Raw genomic sequence first — 17,074 nt, forward strand, 5'->3', positions numbered from 1 at the left:
AGTTAAGTACTTGTGTTTTATTTAGACAGCATAGAAACTGACAGACAGTAGAAGGACGGTGTAATGGAAGGATTCAGTCTTCGACCATCAGTTCATACTGTTTAAGGCACAGAGGTGTGAACACTTCGTCTCTGGACTCACAGCCTATAACATTAATACGATAGTAAACACATAAATTATCAGGACTGATAGAAAAAAAAACACGGTCTACTCTACATATAGATAATAACGTTGATTAAGTGACACCGTCATGTATGAATGCAGGAAAAGTCAGACAACAAAGATTTTAACATCTACTGTATTATAAACTGGTTAAAAACCCCTAACAAGGTTCACATATAGTAGTCATATATATACATACAGTAAATGCATCGTTCATATCCAGCCCCAGTAGTTCAGCGATAACAGTCACAGTCACATGATGATTATATTCGATCTCTGACTAGCAGCACAGAGTTTTACTGCACTTTAGATCCCTAAAGTCAGAGTTAGATCTTTGTGTTATTCAGTGATGGGGGTGATGTCATCATCGGGTCTGTCACATGTATGTGATATAGTTTTCAGGTATGAGGCCCGTTCTTCCGTTGTACGTCGCCTGAAGCCAACCTGGTTCCACAGACGCGTGCACTGCAGACGCAAACAACTCGAGTCAAAACAAAGACCGTAATATAGGAATTAACCAATTTACATCTCATATAATGACTCACACCGACACCTAGGTGACTTTTCATCTTTAAAGAAACACTGACAGTTAAGAAACAACAGTGATCATAGAGGTTACTCTCAAGGAATAAATCAGCAAAACATAAGCATTACATGGAGAATGATCTTCAGATTACATTTAAGGATACATCTAAATATGTTTTTGAACACCTAGTACCCCGTTTAGACCAAAGTCATTTAAATTAGTCGTGTTTTAGACCCAAGTATCAGATGTCGCTATACAAATTACAAATCCAGCTTGAGATCACATGTTAATTAATACCAGGTGTAAATGGGGCCAAAGTTTCCTGAGGAAATGAAACCTGCGAGTGTTTTTCCTACCGTTTGAGAACAGCACCCCCTGTGGAAAACTGAGCTCATGGCTGTGCTCTGCCTCACAGGAGTAAAGAGCTTTTGCATCCCTAGGAGAAAAAGACATTTAGGAAGATTCCTTTTATCAATGTGTTTTACTTGGCTTGTGCAGACTTCAAAAACGTACTACTGACGGGATAGCTTCAAGACTAGAACAGGTTGATCCTCAAACAAGCTCAAAATCAACATACCTTCCTGAGGAACATATGTCTAGTGCCGAGCAGAATACTGAACTCTCACGCTGCGGTAGTCTGACTGATAATCTGTAACACACAAACACAAAAATTAGCTCTGCATACAATTCCCAGGATCATTTCAAACACCACAAATCACAGTTGACAGTCGTAGGGAAAAAAGTATTCCTTTGAAGTAAAGCCAACCAGCGTGATTCACAGGGATGACTGATCTGTGTTTACATTTCAATGTCAACGGAACATTTTTTGTGAAATATTTTGACTTATTAAATTTGACCTTTCCTTACAGTATCACTCTTCATCGAAATAGTTGTTTTCTCCTGAGAGCACAGCTCGAAGGCTGTGCTGTATGACCAGAGGGCCTTAATATCTGAGATACAAAGATACATTTTACAGACACTCACACTGATCCAGGTCTCTGGTAACCGTTGCTGGATGCGGCGGCAGCAGAGTGTTTCGTAATCAGATCGGAGCCACAGCGGATGTGTGCCGGTTTACGTTTGCGTGTTGCCTCCTGTGGGTCCAGCGACATGAGACTCCGTACCGATCCGTGACAGCTTTTGTAATCTGTGACGGAGACACGAGAAATTAGAAACAAACATAAACAGGGAAGAGACGGATGCTTCTCACTGTCAACACACTTGATCCCACAGAGACGTACGCACCCTCCGAAATGTGTAGGGAGGTCAGAGAGGAGGATGTGGAAAGCTGGTCGGGGAATAATGAAGAGGAGGAGGAAGAGGAGGATGAGGCAGTCATGTAAGTTTTTCTGTGCTGCCGAGGAGGAGAGGTAGTCACTTTGGTTTCCGTGACAGTAGAGGAGACGCTGGACGCATTTCTTTGATCGACTGAATGAGAGCTCTTCAGAGAGGAGACAGACGACGCTCGCTGAAGAGGTCGACCCTCCCTGAGAGAGGAGGAGGCGCGCTCCACTGAAGAGTGCTGGATGGAGGCAGTGGACGAGGAGGCTACGGAAGGAGATCGTGACTCTTTTACAGATGACAAGGAGGCAGTGGAGTTTCCTTTGACAGACAGACTCCTCTCTGTGGAGAGTAAAGAGGACGTGGAGGAGGACACGGAGGAAGTCTGCCGGGCCGGAGTGATCTGGGAGGAAGTGCTGGGAGAGGAAGGCGTCAGGTGAGGGGAGGCCGTGTTGTCTGTCGGGTGTTTCTGATCCTTCCCGTTTGAGGAAGAGTTGTGGGACGGCGAGCAGGAGGAAGCCGCATGAGGAGACACCGGTGCCGTGGAGGACGAGTCGGGTTCGGCAGCAGGAGAGGACGGAGGAGAGGTCTGAGACAATCCGTTCTTCTCAGAGGAGTGTGAGGACAGAGACTCCTGGCTGCCCATCGGAGTCGTGCTGGGGCTGCTACTGAAGGTGTCACCTGGAGGGAGAAATGGAAACGAGTCACATAATAAAGAGGCTGAATGACAATGATAAGTCCGTCCAACTGCTATTTTATTAGCCCATTAACTTGTGTGTATGTATGAAAAGTAACTCACAGCTATAACTGTGAAATAAATGTTGTGGCGTAACTGTCATGAGGAGCTGTCGGCTGCAGAGAGACTCACTGTCGTTGTCTGCCAGGCAGAGAGCCGGAGGGTAGAGACGGGCCTTCCTCTTTCCAGACGACAGACAGATGGCCTTGTTCCTCCGAGGAGCCGACCGAGAGGATGGAGGCTGAGGTAACGGCACCGACAGGTCTGGGGCTTCACCAAATATCTGGCAGGAACATACATTTCCTGTTAGGTGTGCGTATGTGTGTTTGTGTGAATGCATATCTGTGTATTTGTAAGCGTACCTTGTGGTGGTTTTCAATGATAATCTCCACCACAATGTTTTGAAACTTGATGTTCATCATGGCAGCCACCGTCTCCTCCTGCGACCTCATCAGCGTGGGGCCGAAGATCATTCCCAGGTTGGACACAGTCATCAGGTTCTGGTCACTGTGAGACGACACCCTGCACGCACACACACACACACACACACACACACACACACACACACACACACACACAGATACACGTGATGAGCATGTATATTTATCACATATCATATCGCAAAGACATAAGACAAAAGGAGTTTAAATAAACCGTAAAAAACAAGAGAAATTTTAATGGGCAAAATATTTCAAAATCAATTGCAACCAAACTTTCAGTATATTTCCTCCTGTTAGCTTAGCTATCAGCATTCTTCAATATTAATATATTTCCAATCATAGTTATTTGTGATATTTTTGTATGAGATCTGTGGCTATACTCAAAGCAGCTAAAGCAAATAAACATTTCTTAAAAGACGTCAATTTTAACTGCAATCCATAAAAATAAAAACTTTGGAATACCTCATTATTTTACTCCAAACCAATGTTTTATAAGTTGCCTTACTTTCAGACAAATCAATCGTCAGACGTCTACGATGAGTGAAAATTACTTCATGTCTTCTCTACATGTTTGACAGAATATTGGAAATATGAAGATATCATTGCAAACGCCGACCGGCTAAAAGACTTTTTCCATAAGTCGAGGAAAATATGACTGTATAAAACATTTTCAAATATATTTTAGGAAAATAAGATCCTCTCAAAGCAACCAATCGGGCAATTTCAAGGCATTGGACAATAAAAGAACAGTGTGTGTTACATACTTGTGAAGGTGGTTGGTTAGGATGTCCAACATTGCTCTGTTTTTTTCTGGTAGTTTGTGTACAAGAGCGTGAATTGCTCTCACTCTATACTTCTGGTTGTCATGCTCTGTGAAACAAGGGAAGAGCACAGAGTAAGAAATATGTTTTAGTGGTGAGAGGGTGAGCTTATGTACTTCTGTTTACATGACATACAATGTATGAGGCTGTGAATTCAGTACAAACACTATTTAAATAACAGCAAATTGTGTCACATCACTCTGTGTTCTTTGTGTTGTAAGAGAGACAGTCTCTTACTTGCAGCCTTGATGAATTCTTTATGCAGTCTGTAGGTCAGTACTGGTTCTGCCAGACACCTGCACACACATAAGAAATCATGAATTCATAATTCATGAGAGGTGTTATTAAAAAACGTTGTACTGTATTGTTACCTGAAATAATTCTTTAGACCGCTGGTGATGGTCTTGTTGTCCCAGGCCTCTGCATCCAGCTGCATGTCAGTGGGAGCTGTGGATGCTAGAGGAACGTAGATAGTAAATTATTTATCTGTAGCAATGGATTTTTATAACACGAGCTATTCGCTGTGCTTGAATTAATCTCCCCCCATACAGGAAAATAACACCGTGCAGAGGAAAACAGGGTGTTTCTTACCAAACACACTCGTCATCAACCGCTGCACTTTGGAGTTGACTCCCCCAGTCCTGTACAGTCCCAGGGTGGTAATGCCTACACACACACACATAACACACAAATATTTTCAACAATTCAACAATTTGAAAAATAAATACTCATCGGAATTATTTTTCTCGTATGAACATTTCAAGGAGGAGGAATACCTCTCGTTTCAACCAGCTCAATACACTTCTTTACAAAGTTGAAGCCTGCCTTGTTGAGAAAAGCTGTAAAAAAAACCCAACATGTTTACATTAATATCTGATACATTGCAAGACATACTAACAGATGTTAATAAATAGAATCTTTTGAATTAAATCAAGAACAGCATAAATTGGGATACTTACTCTCCTCCTTTTTACTCAGTAAAGAAGGCAGAGTGTAAATCTGAACGAAGGCAGAAAACATGTTGATGTATGTGTTAGTATTTCAAACATTATTGGTACTGTATCATTTCTATACTTTATTTAAGGGTGAAGTTATTCATACAGGTTCTTTTCCATCCATTGCCTCCATCCACAGCCGCCTGTTTGCCTCAGAGAGTGCTTGCAGGGTGATGACGGCATGTCTGCAGAGAAAGAGATCATTTTATCTCAACGTATTTATCACACAGACCGTCGTGTTGCCCACACACAGTTCTCTGCGTTATTTCCCTCCCCTCTCACCTCTCCACCACCTCGATGTCAAAGCAGAAGCGTTTGTCAATTGAATCTGTCTTCCTTCTGACACAAGAGCGCAGCTTGTACATCTCAGGCGTACCGTTCACCATGCCGTTCTGTGAACAGAGAGATGAGAATTTGCGAAACGCAATTCCCGTGTGGTCTTGTTAGGAATCACACATTTTGATATTGTAGCATCGAAACAGTGTTGCTCACTACGGTGAGGACCAGTTTGGTGTTTTAACATCTCAACAATATACTTCCTACTTTTCAGTTTGCTTCAAAACTCATCATTTACAAAATCATTTAAATGTAGTTACAAAAACTTGACACCAGCTTGAGGTTAGTAGTTAGTAGTTTGTTTTTCTCAAAGTTGCATACATAGCTACTTAACACTATACTGCGGTTTGCAGAGAGTTTTGAAAGCTTTCTTGCTGGTACTTGTAGGAAGCTGCCAAACAGAATTGTGTTACCTGCTGAGCATTACATTACCATATGACAAAAATGTAACTCAGGGTTGTATAAGTTGACTTTCGCTGTGGATCTGAATGCTTGTAAATGGGAAAACAAAACATTTAGCGTGTGGTTATTCATCTGTGCTACCAGCTCACCTGTCTGCTGGCTGGTCTGGCCTCTGTGTTGCTCATGGTGAACATCTTGGAGCTTTTTTCATAGGTACAGTAGTATCTGGTCCACACACTGCCCAATGGACCTAAAACACACGACAACCATTCATGCAGGTGCAATTGTGTGTGTTTTAACAGACTAAAGTCTTTCTTCACAGCATAAGTGAGAGAGAAAATGTGATTTTTGTGTTTTTTGCGTGTGCTCACGTTTCTCCTGTATATACAGGTATCCCTCCATGGTGAAGCAACTGGGGGCTTTGAAGTCTTCTTCTGCAGACCGGATCCTCTTCATCAGCCTCTCAACCTCAGCACGCGTACTTTCAAAGTTATTGCGAGCCTTTTCAACACACAATACAGACTGCATTGAAAGACGGTTTGCGAACATATTTATATGAAACATCAAATCTTTGAAAGAGTTTGAACATAATGGATTCAGGACTGCATAATAAGCTTCTGGTCAGTTTAAGTAGTTTCAAAATACAAAGGAGTACCAGTTGTGTAAGGTTTCCTTAGGTAACAGGTAACGCCCGATGCATCTGAAACTGACTTTCACATCTCTCTCTAAATGGCAGCTCAGGATCAAACTAGTGATATTAGGTCCAGGTTTGGTTTACGGGTTTGCAGTAAACATACACACTTACATTCTGCAGGTTGAACTGAAGCTGCTGCTTGTAGGGTTCAAACTCATTGGCCAGCTCGTAACCCTCGTGGTAGAACGTAAACAAACCCTGCAGGAAGGCTAATAACTGAAGATCAGAGGGAGAAAGCCACAGGAAAAATGTTAGCTGGGAGGGGATTACAAAAGTATGATCGTCTGTCATCTGCTCAATCAATGGAGATTGCTAAAGGAGAAAAAAAACTACACAACAAAGAGTTTCCCTCTCTGTCAGGCAGAAGAGATCTCCATGCAGGAAGTGCTACTCCAGCAACAGGAAGTGGGCTTTACTGATATCTATCATTAAAATGTTTTAATCACCGGACAAACAGTGTGTGTAATCTGTGTTTTTCAGAACCTGGTTTAGCTGTGTTTCCATAATCATGTCTGCATGCACACTCACTGTCACTGCTACTGGCTTTTTTGGCTGCAATTATGACTTCATGTTTACCTCATTGTTTACATGCAGCACAAAATGGACTTATTAGTCATATTTTCCTGTGATGAAACATTGTTTATCAGTGACTGTGTTTACCCTCCACTGGTCAGAGCTGTGAAGGCCCAGCAGCACGGTTCATTTGTGCTAATGTTGCATATAAGCATGATCGTAACGTATGTAAGTGATCTCACCGGCTCCACAAATTCAAACTTCTTTCTCTCCTGCACTTCTTGGATCTTGAAGACATACTGCAGCGATGCATCGTAAAAAACCTGCCTGTCCTTACTCATCTGTGAATCGGCCTACAACAAAAAACAAAAACAACAACCATGTAGTACTTTTTGTTACCTAACACATGTTGGAGGAACTGTACGTTTTTAGAAGTCTAACGGTTTACCTCGTGTAGCTGTGATTCCTTCTTTTTGGAGGACACGCTGAGGTGTTTCTCCAGAACAGAGTAGTACCTTTCTGTCTCCTTGTCAAACTGCTTCTTTCCCTCCTAAAGAAGAGAAGGGTGTAGAGAGGACATGAGCAATAAATCAAATCTGCTCATAAAGGTCTTCAAATTCACTTTCTTACATACAACAGAGTTTCACACTTGATTATTATGTCAAGTCCTTTACGTCTCATTCACGAGAAGGACTAGAATCTCGTTTTAAGATACTTTATGATTCTTTACTTATGTTTTTCTACACAAAGCTTTTTTGTGCATTAATTCCTCAAATGCATTTGTATTTATTGGTTTTGGAACACATGCAGCCATACAAGAACTTAATAATTAAATTAAACTAAACTAAGAAATTTGAAAAGAAATACGAATTCTGAACAACTAGGGAACATATTATTCAAATCAGTAAATAACTGATCGAACAAATATGTAAATACCACTATGAATTTGAATAGATATTCCATGCTAGTTTTCAGTACTTGACAGTCTAACCAGTCCAACAACCTAATGAGTAAATAAATAAAAACAACAAGACTAACAGTCTACAGCCATGTACTTAGCAGAGTGCTACTTTAAGCTAAATGCTAATATCGATAACATACTCACAATGTCAATGCTAACATGATTATGTTAAGAGGGTCCATGAATGTTTGACCCACATTTCATGCCAATTGTTGTCAAGATATTTCAGGCAGGACCACAGTCATTGTCCGACCCACTGACCGGCAGACCGGCAGTACTCTCGCGTGGCTCTAAATACCAAAATGCCACAATTCAGTGAGGCCACAGTAAGGTTGCAACCATAAATAATAATGAAGAGACACTGCCAACAGCTGCAGCTCCTGCCTCCACATGTCCAACCACTGTTTCTGGCTCAGCGACATCAGTTTGAGGTTGTGCTGCTCACACACTCTTGCCACATTCTACAGGCTGCGGAAACACTTCGATCAACACAGAGAAACGAGTTGTGATTTCACTTTCAGGCTTAGTCAGAGCTGTGACCAGTTCTACTTTCTGAAACCCCGTCTACTGCATGCCACTGCTATCTGGTCTGAGAGAGAGCAGGGAGAAAAAAAATGTGATAAACTGAATTATAAGACTTGAGACAGCCGCTGAAACCAGACACCAGACTCACTTTGTGTTTATACTGTCTCACTGAGTTCAACTATCTCTCAGTCTGTGACGCACCCCCCCCCCCTCCCAGCGTCCGTTCCCATGACCTTGTTACTGACACTGGACCGTGTTCCATCGTTTGTCCGAACAAATTGGATTCTCTGACTGCGACCAGACCAGAGCAGGAGGATCTGTGTTCATCACCTTCAGTGTTAGATAACTAACGAGCTTAGCCTGCTTAATGAACTTAGCTTCACATATTGGCCTTTTTAAAACCTCAGCAGAATCGGTGTGAAGTTTTGAATATCACCTGTGAGTAAATAAGTTAACAGGTTCAGTTACTTAGTGTTAGTAATCTAATCAGCTATTTTTAGCCTTCGATTCTAACAACAGCAGAAGTACCTTAACAGCTCCAATCTGCTCCTTACGAAATCTCTCGAGCGGTGAGATCAACACATCGTCGGCATTCTGGATCTGAGTGAGGAAAAACACACAACAGTCAGCTCAGTGTGTCATCACAGTAAATACTAATAAAGACCGGCAACACAGTGATGACTTCAGTGTCACTTTTGGGACAATTTTGTGCTAAAGAGACAAATGTCATGACATTTCTGCTTCATTTGAGAGTAGATGTCGACATAGACCACTGAGGAAAAGGTCAAATTCAATCCAACAACTTAGAATCTCACTGTGCTGCATTTAGGGGATTTAAAAGTATTTCAAAATCAAGACATCAATATGATGTTAAAGGTGCATAATACAAGATTACGAGCATTTCAATTGCCTCTCAACGGCTCTCAACATGGTGACACCTGAGCCGACGACTCGTAGCTAACAGTGCTAACAGCGCTAACAGTACAAACTATGGCAAACGTGCTGACAGAGCTAACAGTGTTTACCTGAAGGGGAACCGGAGGGTGGGTGACACGCTGACGCAGTTATCAGCTGTATAGAGCAGTGCAGAGCGCAGCCGTGTGCTTCTCATTGGGCCACGCTTGCATGTACGAACATGCAGTAAAACCACAGGCAGTCGGCCCGGCTATGTCAACAAAGCAAGGGGAAGCTCGAATAAATAGCTGTTTGATGCGATATTAACGCTCTGAATGTCTTATATTGCTCCTTCAATGCATCGATCACAAACTTTGCAAATATGTTGTATGTATGTATATGTATTTGTGCGAGGGAAAAGGGTTCAAACTGAAACAGCCACTCTCAGGATTAAATTTTCTCTTGATTAATATATTGCACGTGATTTATTTACTTACTCGGTATATACCAAAAATATCATAGCAACACCCTGCACAAACCTCAGTTGCAGTCAGTTTATGAGCGAGATATGAGCGGCTTATTACCCAACGTTATGAGCGTGATCATTGAGCGATTGATGGACTTTGCTCAAAGTTATTATCCAAGTCACGCAAAGTCATGCTGAGGCTTTGACTGCATGCAGGCACGGTGTTGACATGCTAGCAATGACAATGCTAACATGCTGACGCAGAGAAGGAATCATGTTGTTTACCATGTTTACCAGATCCAGATGTTCAGATTCAATACGCCTTATTGGCATGAATCAAGTTATAATGAGATTATAATGAAAATAAAACAAGGTAAAATTCATAAAATTAAGAAATTAGCAGATAACTATTACTTTAACATGTTAGCATGCTAATATTTGCCAATTAGCACTAGACACAACAGTTGAGGCTGATGGGGACGTCATTATTAAAGCAAATATTTCGGTCCGTACAGTATGTATGAGAAACTCGTGGCTGATGTTGAGACATGAGCCGAGCAGTAAAGAAGGCTACAGAGCTGTTATCAGCACTCTGGTGTTTATACAAAGTCTCGGCCCTCTTTAGTCATGAGTCTAAAGTCACTGTCACGCCTTGCTTTGGTCTGTCTAGTTGATTTCAGCAGTAGACTCTAAATAGCTTCCCAGCCCTGCATCATGACTTCACTTTCACTTCGCTTCCGTTTAGTATCGGGCCAGTGCCCCGAAGAAAGGTCTCCTTTCTTTGTATGGTTTCCTTTTTCACCACATTACAATATGTAGGATGAAACTGAACACCAAGAGAATGAAAGGAACGTAATAACAGTCCTTTCAGGTTGAACGGGTAGGTATTTTAGAGAAACCCATTCGCTGGAATTGCCCTTTTACTCAAGAATGATGGTATTAGTAGAGTTTCAGACCTATCTGCAGCATACAATTAAATTGCACACAAACACACACACACCTACACACACACACACCTACACACACACACACACACACACACACACACACACACACACACACACACACACACACACACACACACACACACACACACACACACACACACACACACACACACACACAGGACCCTTTTATGGACTTTCCCAGGCAGTCAGGCCTCTGCTCACGGTCTCACAGGGGAATTGGCAGAATAGGTTCCACATGGTTCTTCTGTAACCAGACCAAGCACACAGCCAAGTCTCACACACACACACACACAATCACACACACACACACACACACACACACACACACACACACACACAGACACAGACAGAGGGCTTTGCATGAGGTAACGTAGTATGCACATACATTGCACATGCGCGGAGGTTTTGCTTGCACACAGACTGTGCCAGACTCCAATCACTACCACACAAAGCCTTCTGGTTGATGGAGGATCTGTAAGTCAAAGATGTTTTTGGAGCACACACTGCCGCTGGCACAAAGTCCACAACAAATGTGTCCCTCTGACTCAGTGTGAAAACCAGATTTGGACAAGAGGCTTGAGGAAGTCAGAGTGGTGCACCAAGTGAAGATGCCTAACAATGACTGTAACTTTCAAACTTTAAATCCTGGAAACTATTCGTACCGACTTTGATGAAAACAATTTGATTTAGAAGGGGCTTTTGGTCTAATGGTGGATTCAGATCAGCGCTGGCATTCAGACATAGACCGTATAGAAGGATTGGACGTATAGACATCTCAACGCTAAGTACAAGCGGAATAAGGCAACCACAATGGTTACAATTAACTTTCATGAACTGAAAACATACTTATGAAAGTGTTAAAGTCGTGAGACGAAAAAACGGATGTGACCTGTCAATCACAAGGTAGCCACGCCCTAAAGCATTTATCGACTATTTGACTCTAAATGGGAACATCATTTACTAAATGAACATCATGCTGTATTGAAGAAGACTTGAAACGTGTGATTGGGATCATAAACTCATGTTTCCAATGTTTACTGAGGTAATACATCATGTAAGACATACAGTCATTTTCTCATAGGCTTCTATACAATCAGACTTTTTTTTGCAACCAGAGGACTTGCCCTGTGATGGCCATTAGAAAGAATGCAAGTTTAAGGCACCCGAGAAACTGCAACACAAGATGCCTTAAACCAAGAGAAACTTCTCTGTATCATTTCTCCATTTTATTGATGTAGAGAAGAATGCCGTACAAAGAAAAGTCTAAAAATGTCTTTTGCAGATATCCATTCAAAGTTTTTGGTGGATTGATTTTCAAAAGTGTTACACTTCTAAATCTCATTAATGAATAAGCAATAATAAACAAAGCTTTACATTGTATAAAGTACAATGGAACTCATGCATAGACTTAGTTGACCTATTTACTGTTTACCACTCACCCTCCATGTAAAATGGCCTCTTTTCAACATCACAAGTGCAACAGAATGTCCTCAATTTTGAAACATTCCTTACTTTACTCATTTAAAAAAAAACTGTAGAGCATAAACCTGCATTCACTCTCTCTCTCACACACACACACACACACACACACACACACACACACACACACACACACACACACACACACACACACACACACACACACACACACACAAACCTTCTTACCAGTCGTTTTCTCTCCTCTTCCATGGTGCTCAAGAGCTGAGAGAACTCCTTCAAGGACTGAGCTGCAAAAGAAATGTTACACCTCAAATGTGGATCATATTTGATATATTTTGCAGTCTCAGCCTCTTGCTTTGTAATTCATCTTACCTATACTGATCTCATCATCAGTCTCAGCGTCTCCAATACATTCAAACTGAAACTCCTGCAGAGACTGAGAGAACCGTTGAACAGCAAGAGAAAGACCTGTGAAAAGCAGAAAGTTCATTCAGTCATTTAAAGAAAACAATCGTATTATTACCATAATAACAACACCGTGTTATGCTGCCATTCTCCTACAGGCCACACACAGCGTCACTTATTCCCACCTGCAGTAAACTATTAATGTAGTTTCGTACAGGACTCTTGCATATCATCCACTGCCAAGGTGTCAAACTCTGTGAACAAATGGTTTCACCCTGCAACAGACTCTGTTTATGTGTCCAAACCACACTTTAATAAGAAAGTTTAATAACCCCTTTTGATCTCTGACATGCACGAATACTTGGCAGCACAAGGGTGCTTTCTCTCGCTCACACATCTTTAACATGCCAGCCAATGTAAGGCACTATTTTAATCATACCACTTACATTATACACTGATAATAAAACCATTAAAGTGTCATTTACAAGCAGTTCACAGCAGACGACTGCCTGGAGATCAGAAAAAAAAGAACTGTGGTCAAGTTCAATGCATGACAGACAAAAGCACAGTAAACTTTTTTATTCTATGCTGGAAACCTAAATTGCGTTGTTGACATATTGTTATTCAAAAGCACAAGATGTGGACCAAAGGGCTGTAAAAGGGTCTGTTTACATCAGTGCTGTTTGTAGACACGGGGGGAATCTGGGCAGTCATCTTGATTGTCAGTTTGAAGACAGAAAAGTTTATTTTATTTTCCATCGGTAAGACAAACACTTCAATTAATATCATTTTGTGGTGTCTCTGGTGGTGGTGGTGGTGGTGGCAGCTATTCTGCACACAGTTTGACCTGTTAATGTAAACAATGCAGTGATCAGGTTGTTTCAACCCTAGGTGGTCACAGAACAGTCAAACACAACCAGCATGGTGTGTGTGTGTGTGTGTGTGTGTGTGTGTGTGTGTGTGTGTGTGTGTGTGTGTGTGTGTGTGTGAGTGTGTGTGTGAGTGTGTGTGTGTGTGTGTGTGTGTGTGTGTGTGTGTGTGTGTGTGTGAGTCTGGCAGGCAGCAGCAGTGTTCACACCTATGACCTCAGGCATCTACAAAGCGTAGGTGTGTTTGAGCTAAAATTGGAGGGGATCAAAAGAAACTACCAACAAATGGGAGGTGCCTGCGTTTTGAAAGTCTTCATTAGCTGATGACATATGATTATGACAATATGACTAATACAAGTCTGAAGCTACATTTCGAGACGGGGAACTGAAGATCAGGTCCCAAAGCAGCAAACTCTTTAGGGACCCTATCACGTCAGTTAACTCTATAGGGCTGAAACCTTTAATCAATCAATGGATTCAAGGGTTTAAAGAATATGAACCGTCAACAAGTTTGATGATTTATGAATCATTCAAATAATTTAAAAAGGATTCAAAACGTTTGTCTGTTTAACATAATTGTGTTGACGACTATGTTAGAGTTTTGTACTATAAGTCAGAGACAACAAGCAATCTGAGGATGTCAAAGTCTGCAGGTTTTGATGAAATATCTTTTATTCTACTCATCTCTATGGGTAAGAAACTGTATAAATAGCATATAAAACCAGACTAGGACACAACGTCTAAGCTATCATGGTACAATAATTAAAACATCTATTGTTGCAAGACGGTATCGACACAATAGCCCATACATAATAATACCATGATACCTAACTGCTCATACCACCTAAATAGAAAGCAATGCATTAGCGTTCATCTGTTAAAGTCTAAAGTAACGTTAGTCTGAACTCACTCTGGCTCTGTTTGAATTGATGGCCTTGGGTTGCTCTGCAGAACGTACCACTACTAAACGTACCGTAACACGCTACACTTCTATCCCCCCAAAAAACAAGATGTTAACCACCGGGTACTTACTTCTGAGCGCAGATACGAGCATGTTTCCATCTTTGATGAGGTCTTTTATAAACCTGTTGGTGCGCTCCAGCTCGATCTCATGGCACTGCAGCCGCTCTCTGAACTCCGGACTGTCCAGGAAAGAGTCACTAAACTCCAGCGTCGGCAGACCCATATCGATCAATTAATGCACAATACTAACTATTAGATCACGTATAAGTGAGACAGGCCAGCCGTGCCCGTGGTGAGATTTCCCAGAGAAACCCGTGGTTTCAATGGGCTCGGAGGAAAAATTGGTCAGAAGTTTCTTCCAGCTCTTTTTCTTTTCATGCCTTTCCTACTTTTTTTCCCCTCACAACTTCCGGACACTGAAACACAACAGAGTCGTTGAGAGAGCGAGCTCTACGCTGCTTCTCACACCGTGTTTAATATCAATACGTTCATATATAACGACGCTTTGACCTTTCTAGTGGACTTTTCATTTGACAGAACACAATAGAAGTTGCTGAAAGAAGGCGCCAGAGGCTAATGTTGAACGTATCGTAACGGTCGGTAAAACGCTGCGCTTCTTAACTCCGTCTACATACGGTTCTAGCTGAAGGCTTGTTACTATGGGAACGGGAGACTCCTGGTGGTGGCGCGTGCTGAAATCAGTGCGAAGTTTGCGAAAGTCGTCATAATAATAATATGATGTATAATTTAACATAATCTCGAATGCATGTGTATACAACAACAACAATACTACTACTACTAGTACTACTACTACTACTAATAATAATAATAATACTTATTTATAATAAATATGTACATATTGTATAATAATAGGGTGATTCTGAGAAGTGGCAATAGTACATTTCATAACAATATATACAAATAAAACATTTAACTATCTAATGCAAGTGATACTTGTTTTTAAGTGTTTGTATAATTGGTATCTTTTGTTTTTTTTCATCTTTTGTATTACAATCTTACCTTTTATTTTATATGAGATGTTGTGGATAAAGTAAAACATAATCCTTCAGTCCTCAACACACAACCTAGCAGTCTATATCAACAATGAAAGTGACTTGCAGGTTTGCAGGAACATTCTGCCCACAGAATACATTAAGAATATATTTGGTAAAACTATTATGTACAAGTATAAAGTTCCCTACTGAGAAGTTACAGGCTGAAACAGGCCCTCTGCTGTGAAAGAAATATATTTGGGATTCATGCCAGCTGAACACTGGGAGGCACAGAGCATTGCTGAGTGCCGGCCAAATGCTCCAGGGCAACCAATGAATAGACAACATGTTTTCTGTTTTTTGACAGCGTGGTGTGAGTGACTATACACAACTGTAAATGTATTTAATACCATTATACTCACTGTACATCTCAATCCCTGATGACATGACATTGTAGACAGGTGGCCTGGGTAAAAGGCTGAGCTCGGCCCCTCTAGCGTGCTGAGAAGTGTCTCACTTGTTTTGTTGTCCCGTTAACTCAGCCCTTCAAAACCTTTCATACTTGACCATGTTTCCGCTCTCTCTCGGTGGCCCAGCTGCTTTATTGTCTCACTTGGTAACTACTGTATCTGTCACTCATTGGAGAGGAATTTAACACCATGACTACTGCAGTAAACACGCTTTAAGTCTCTCTTTGTATAGCCTTACACACATACACACAGATACATGTAGACAGTATATGAGGAAACACTGCAGAATTGTACCACAGCTTGAGTTTTTTCTACATGCAAGGTAAGCAACACAGTCACTAACTCTCTTGAGAGCGTTATGTTGTTATTTGAAATACATTCAACATGTGATATTTGTTCCTACTTTCTATCACAGTATGTTCTACTACTGAATACACCAAACCTGTGGTCCTTTTTTTTCAGCATTTGTTGTAGACACCAAAACATTCGGAGCAGCTGGCGGTGACAAGAGCACGGCCACGAGGCAACAGACAAAATGTTTATCAAAAATGCCGATCCACAAAATCCCCGTCGCCACCATGAATTCTTTCTGCGTAGTCGACCCTACAGAGGGGAGCTGCCGACAGTGGCAGGTAAAGGTTTACTGCTCCTCTGTCTCAACATCAGAGTTATGTTCTCAAATTACTCTTAACTAACTTAATGGACCCAAACTATTGTGTTTTCATGTGATTTTGTTGTTCAAATATATTGTGGTTCAGGACAGAATAAGTGCTCATAATGTTTTGCAAATATATGTGTGAACTGATTGGATTTGAAGACTGATGATAGAAATAAAAGACAGCGAGAACAATAAGAGGTTTGGCTAAATATGATGCTGAGTATGTAGGTTACTACTATAAACATAAAAATGTATCACTATTGTGGTTTTGCATCAATCTCAGGGCAATTTTCTGAAAACATTGTATTCTTATCATAGATATCGTTTAAGTGTGAATAACTGAGCAACATTGTTATTTTTACAGCATTCAAATTAAATGGGCCTAAATGAGTCCCAACTGACATCTCCGTACTTAAGAGGATCGTCTATTGGCTCAAACATTAAAATAAAAACACCGGATTGGAAAGATTTCAGCAAATGTTAAGTGAAGTTAGTCCGGCTGTGATGTGTTAACTGGAATTCCACTAAAGTTTTGTTCAAAGGAGAGGAATCTGAAA

At 41.2% G+C, this 17,074-nt stretch overlaps 1 protein-coding gene across 1 annotated transcript; it reads right to left on the bottom strand.

Annotated features, from left to right (window-relative positions):
• Positions 1-9: 9 nt before the first annotated feature.
• Positions 10-14,869, bottom strand: arhgap42a (Rho GTPase activating protein 42a). Its single transcript, XM_079171733.1, has 24 exons — positions 14,467-14,869; positions 12,533-12,628; positions 12,386-12,447; positions 8,921-8,992; positions 7,355-7,456; positions 7,149-7,259; positions 6,505-6,609; positions 6,071-6,200; positions 5,849-5,949; positions 5,244-5,353; positions 5,068-5,146; positions 4,926-4,965; positions 4,743-4,805; positions 4,558-4,632; positions 4,338-4,422; positions 4,204-4,262; positions 3,910-4,015; positions 3,068-3,227; positions 2,838-2,988; positions 1,934-2,650; positions 1,673-1,835; positions 1,266-1,337; positions 1,045-1,124; positions 10-627 (listed from the first exon to the last, which is right to left on the bottom strand). The coding sequence occupies exons 1-24, from the start codon at positions 14,618-14,620 to the stop codon at positions 539-541; spliced, it is 2,982 nt and encodes a 993-aa protein (XP_079027859.1). The 5' UTR covers positions 14,621-14,869; the 3' UTR covers positions 10-538.
• Positions 14,870-17,074: the final 2,205 nt, after the last annotated feature.

This window comes from Pholis gunnellus (assembly GCF_910591455.1).
Source record: "Pholis gunnellus genome assembly, chromosome: 13".
NCBI lineage: Eukaryota > Metazoa > Chordata > Actinopteri > Perciformes > Pholidae > Pholis > Pholis gunnellus.

What these genes read in the sequence shown, in the direction of transcription:
- arhgap42a (XM_079171733.1), bottom strand. Translation starts at nt 14,620, where the DNA reads ATGGGTCTGCCGACGCTGGAGTTTAGTGACTCTTTCCTGGACAGTCCG. An exon ending in GACATCGAGGTGGTGGAGAG is followed by an intron (nt 5,147 to 5,243) that starts GTGAGAGGGGAG and finishes CTTTCTCTGCAG; the next exon opens with ACATGCCGTCATCACCCTGC. An exon ending in GGTCTAAAGAATTATTTCAG is followed by an intron (nt 4,263 to 4,337) that starts GTAACAATACAG and finishes ATGTGTGTGCAG; the next exon opens with GTGTCTGGCAGAACCAGTAC.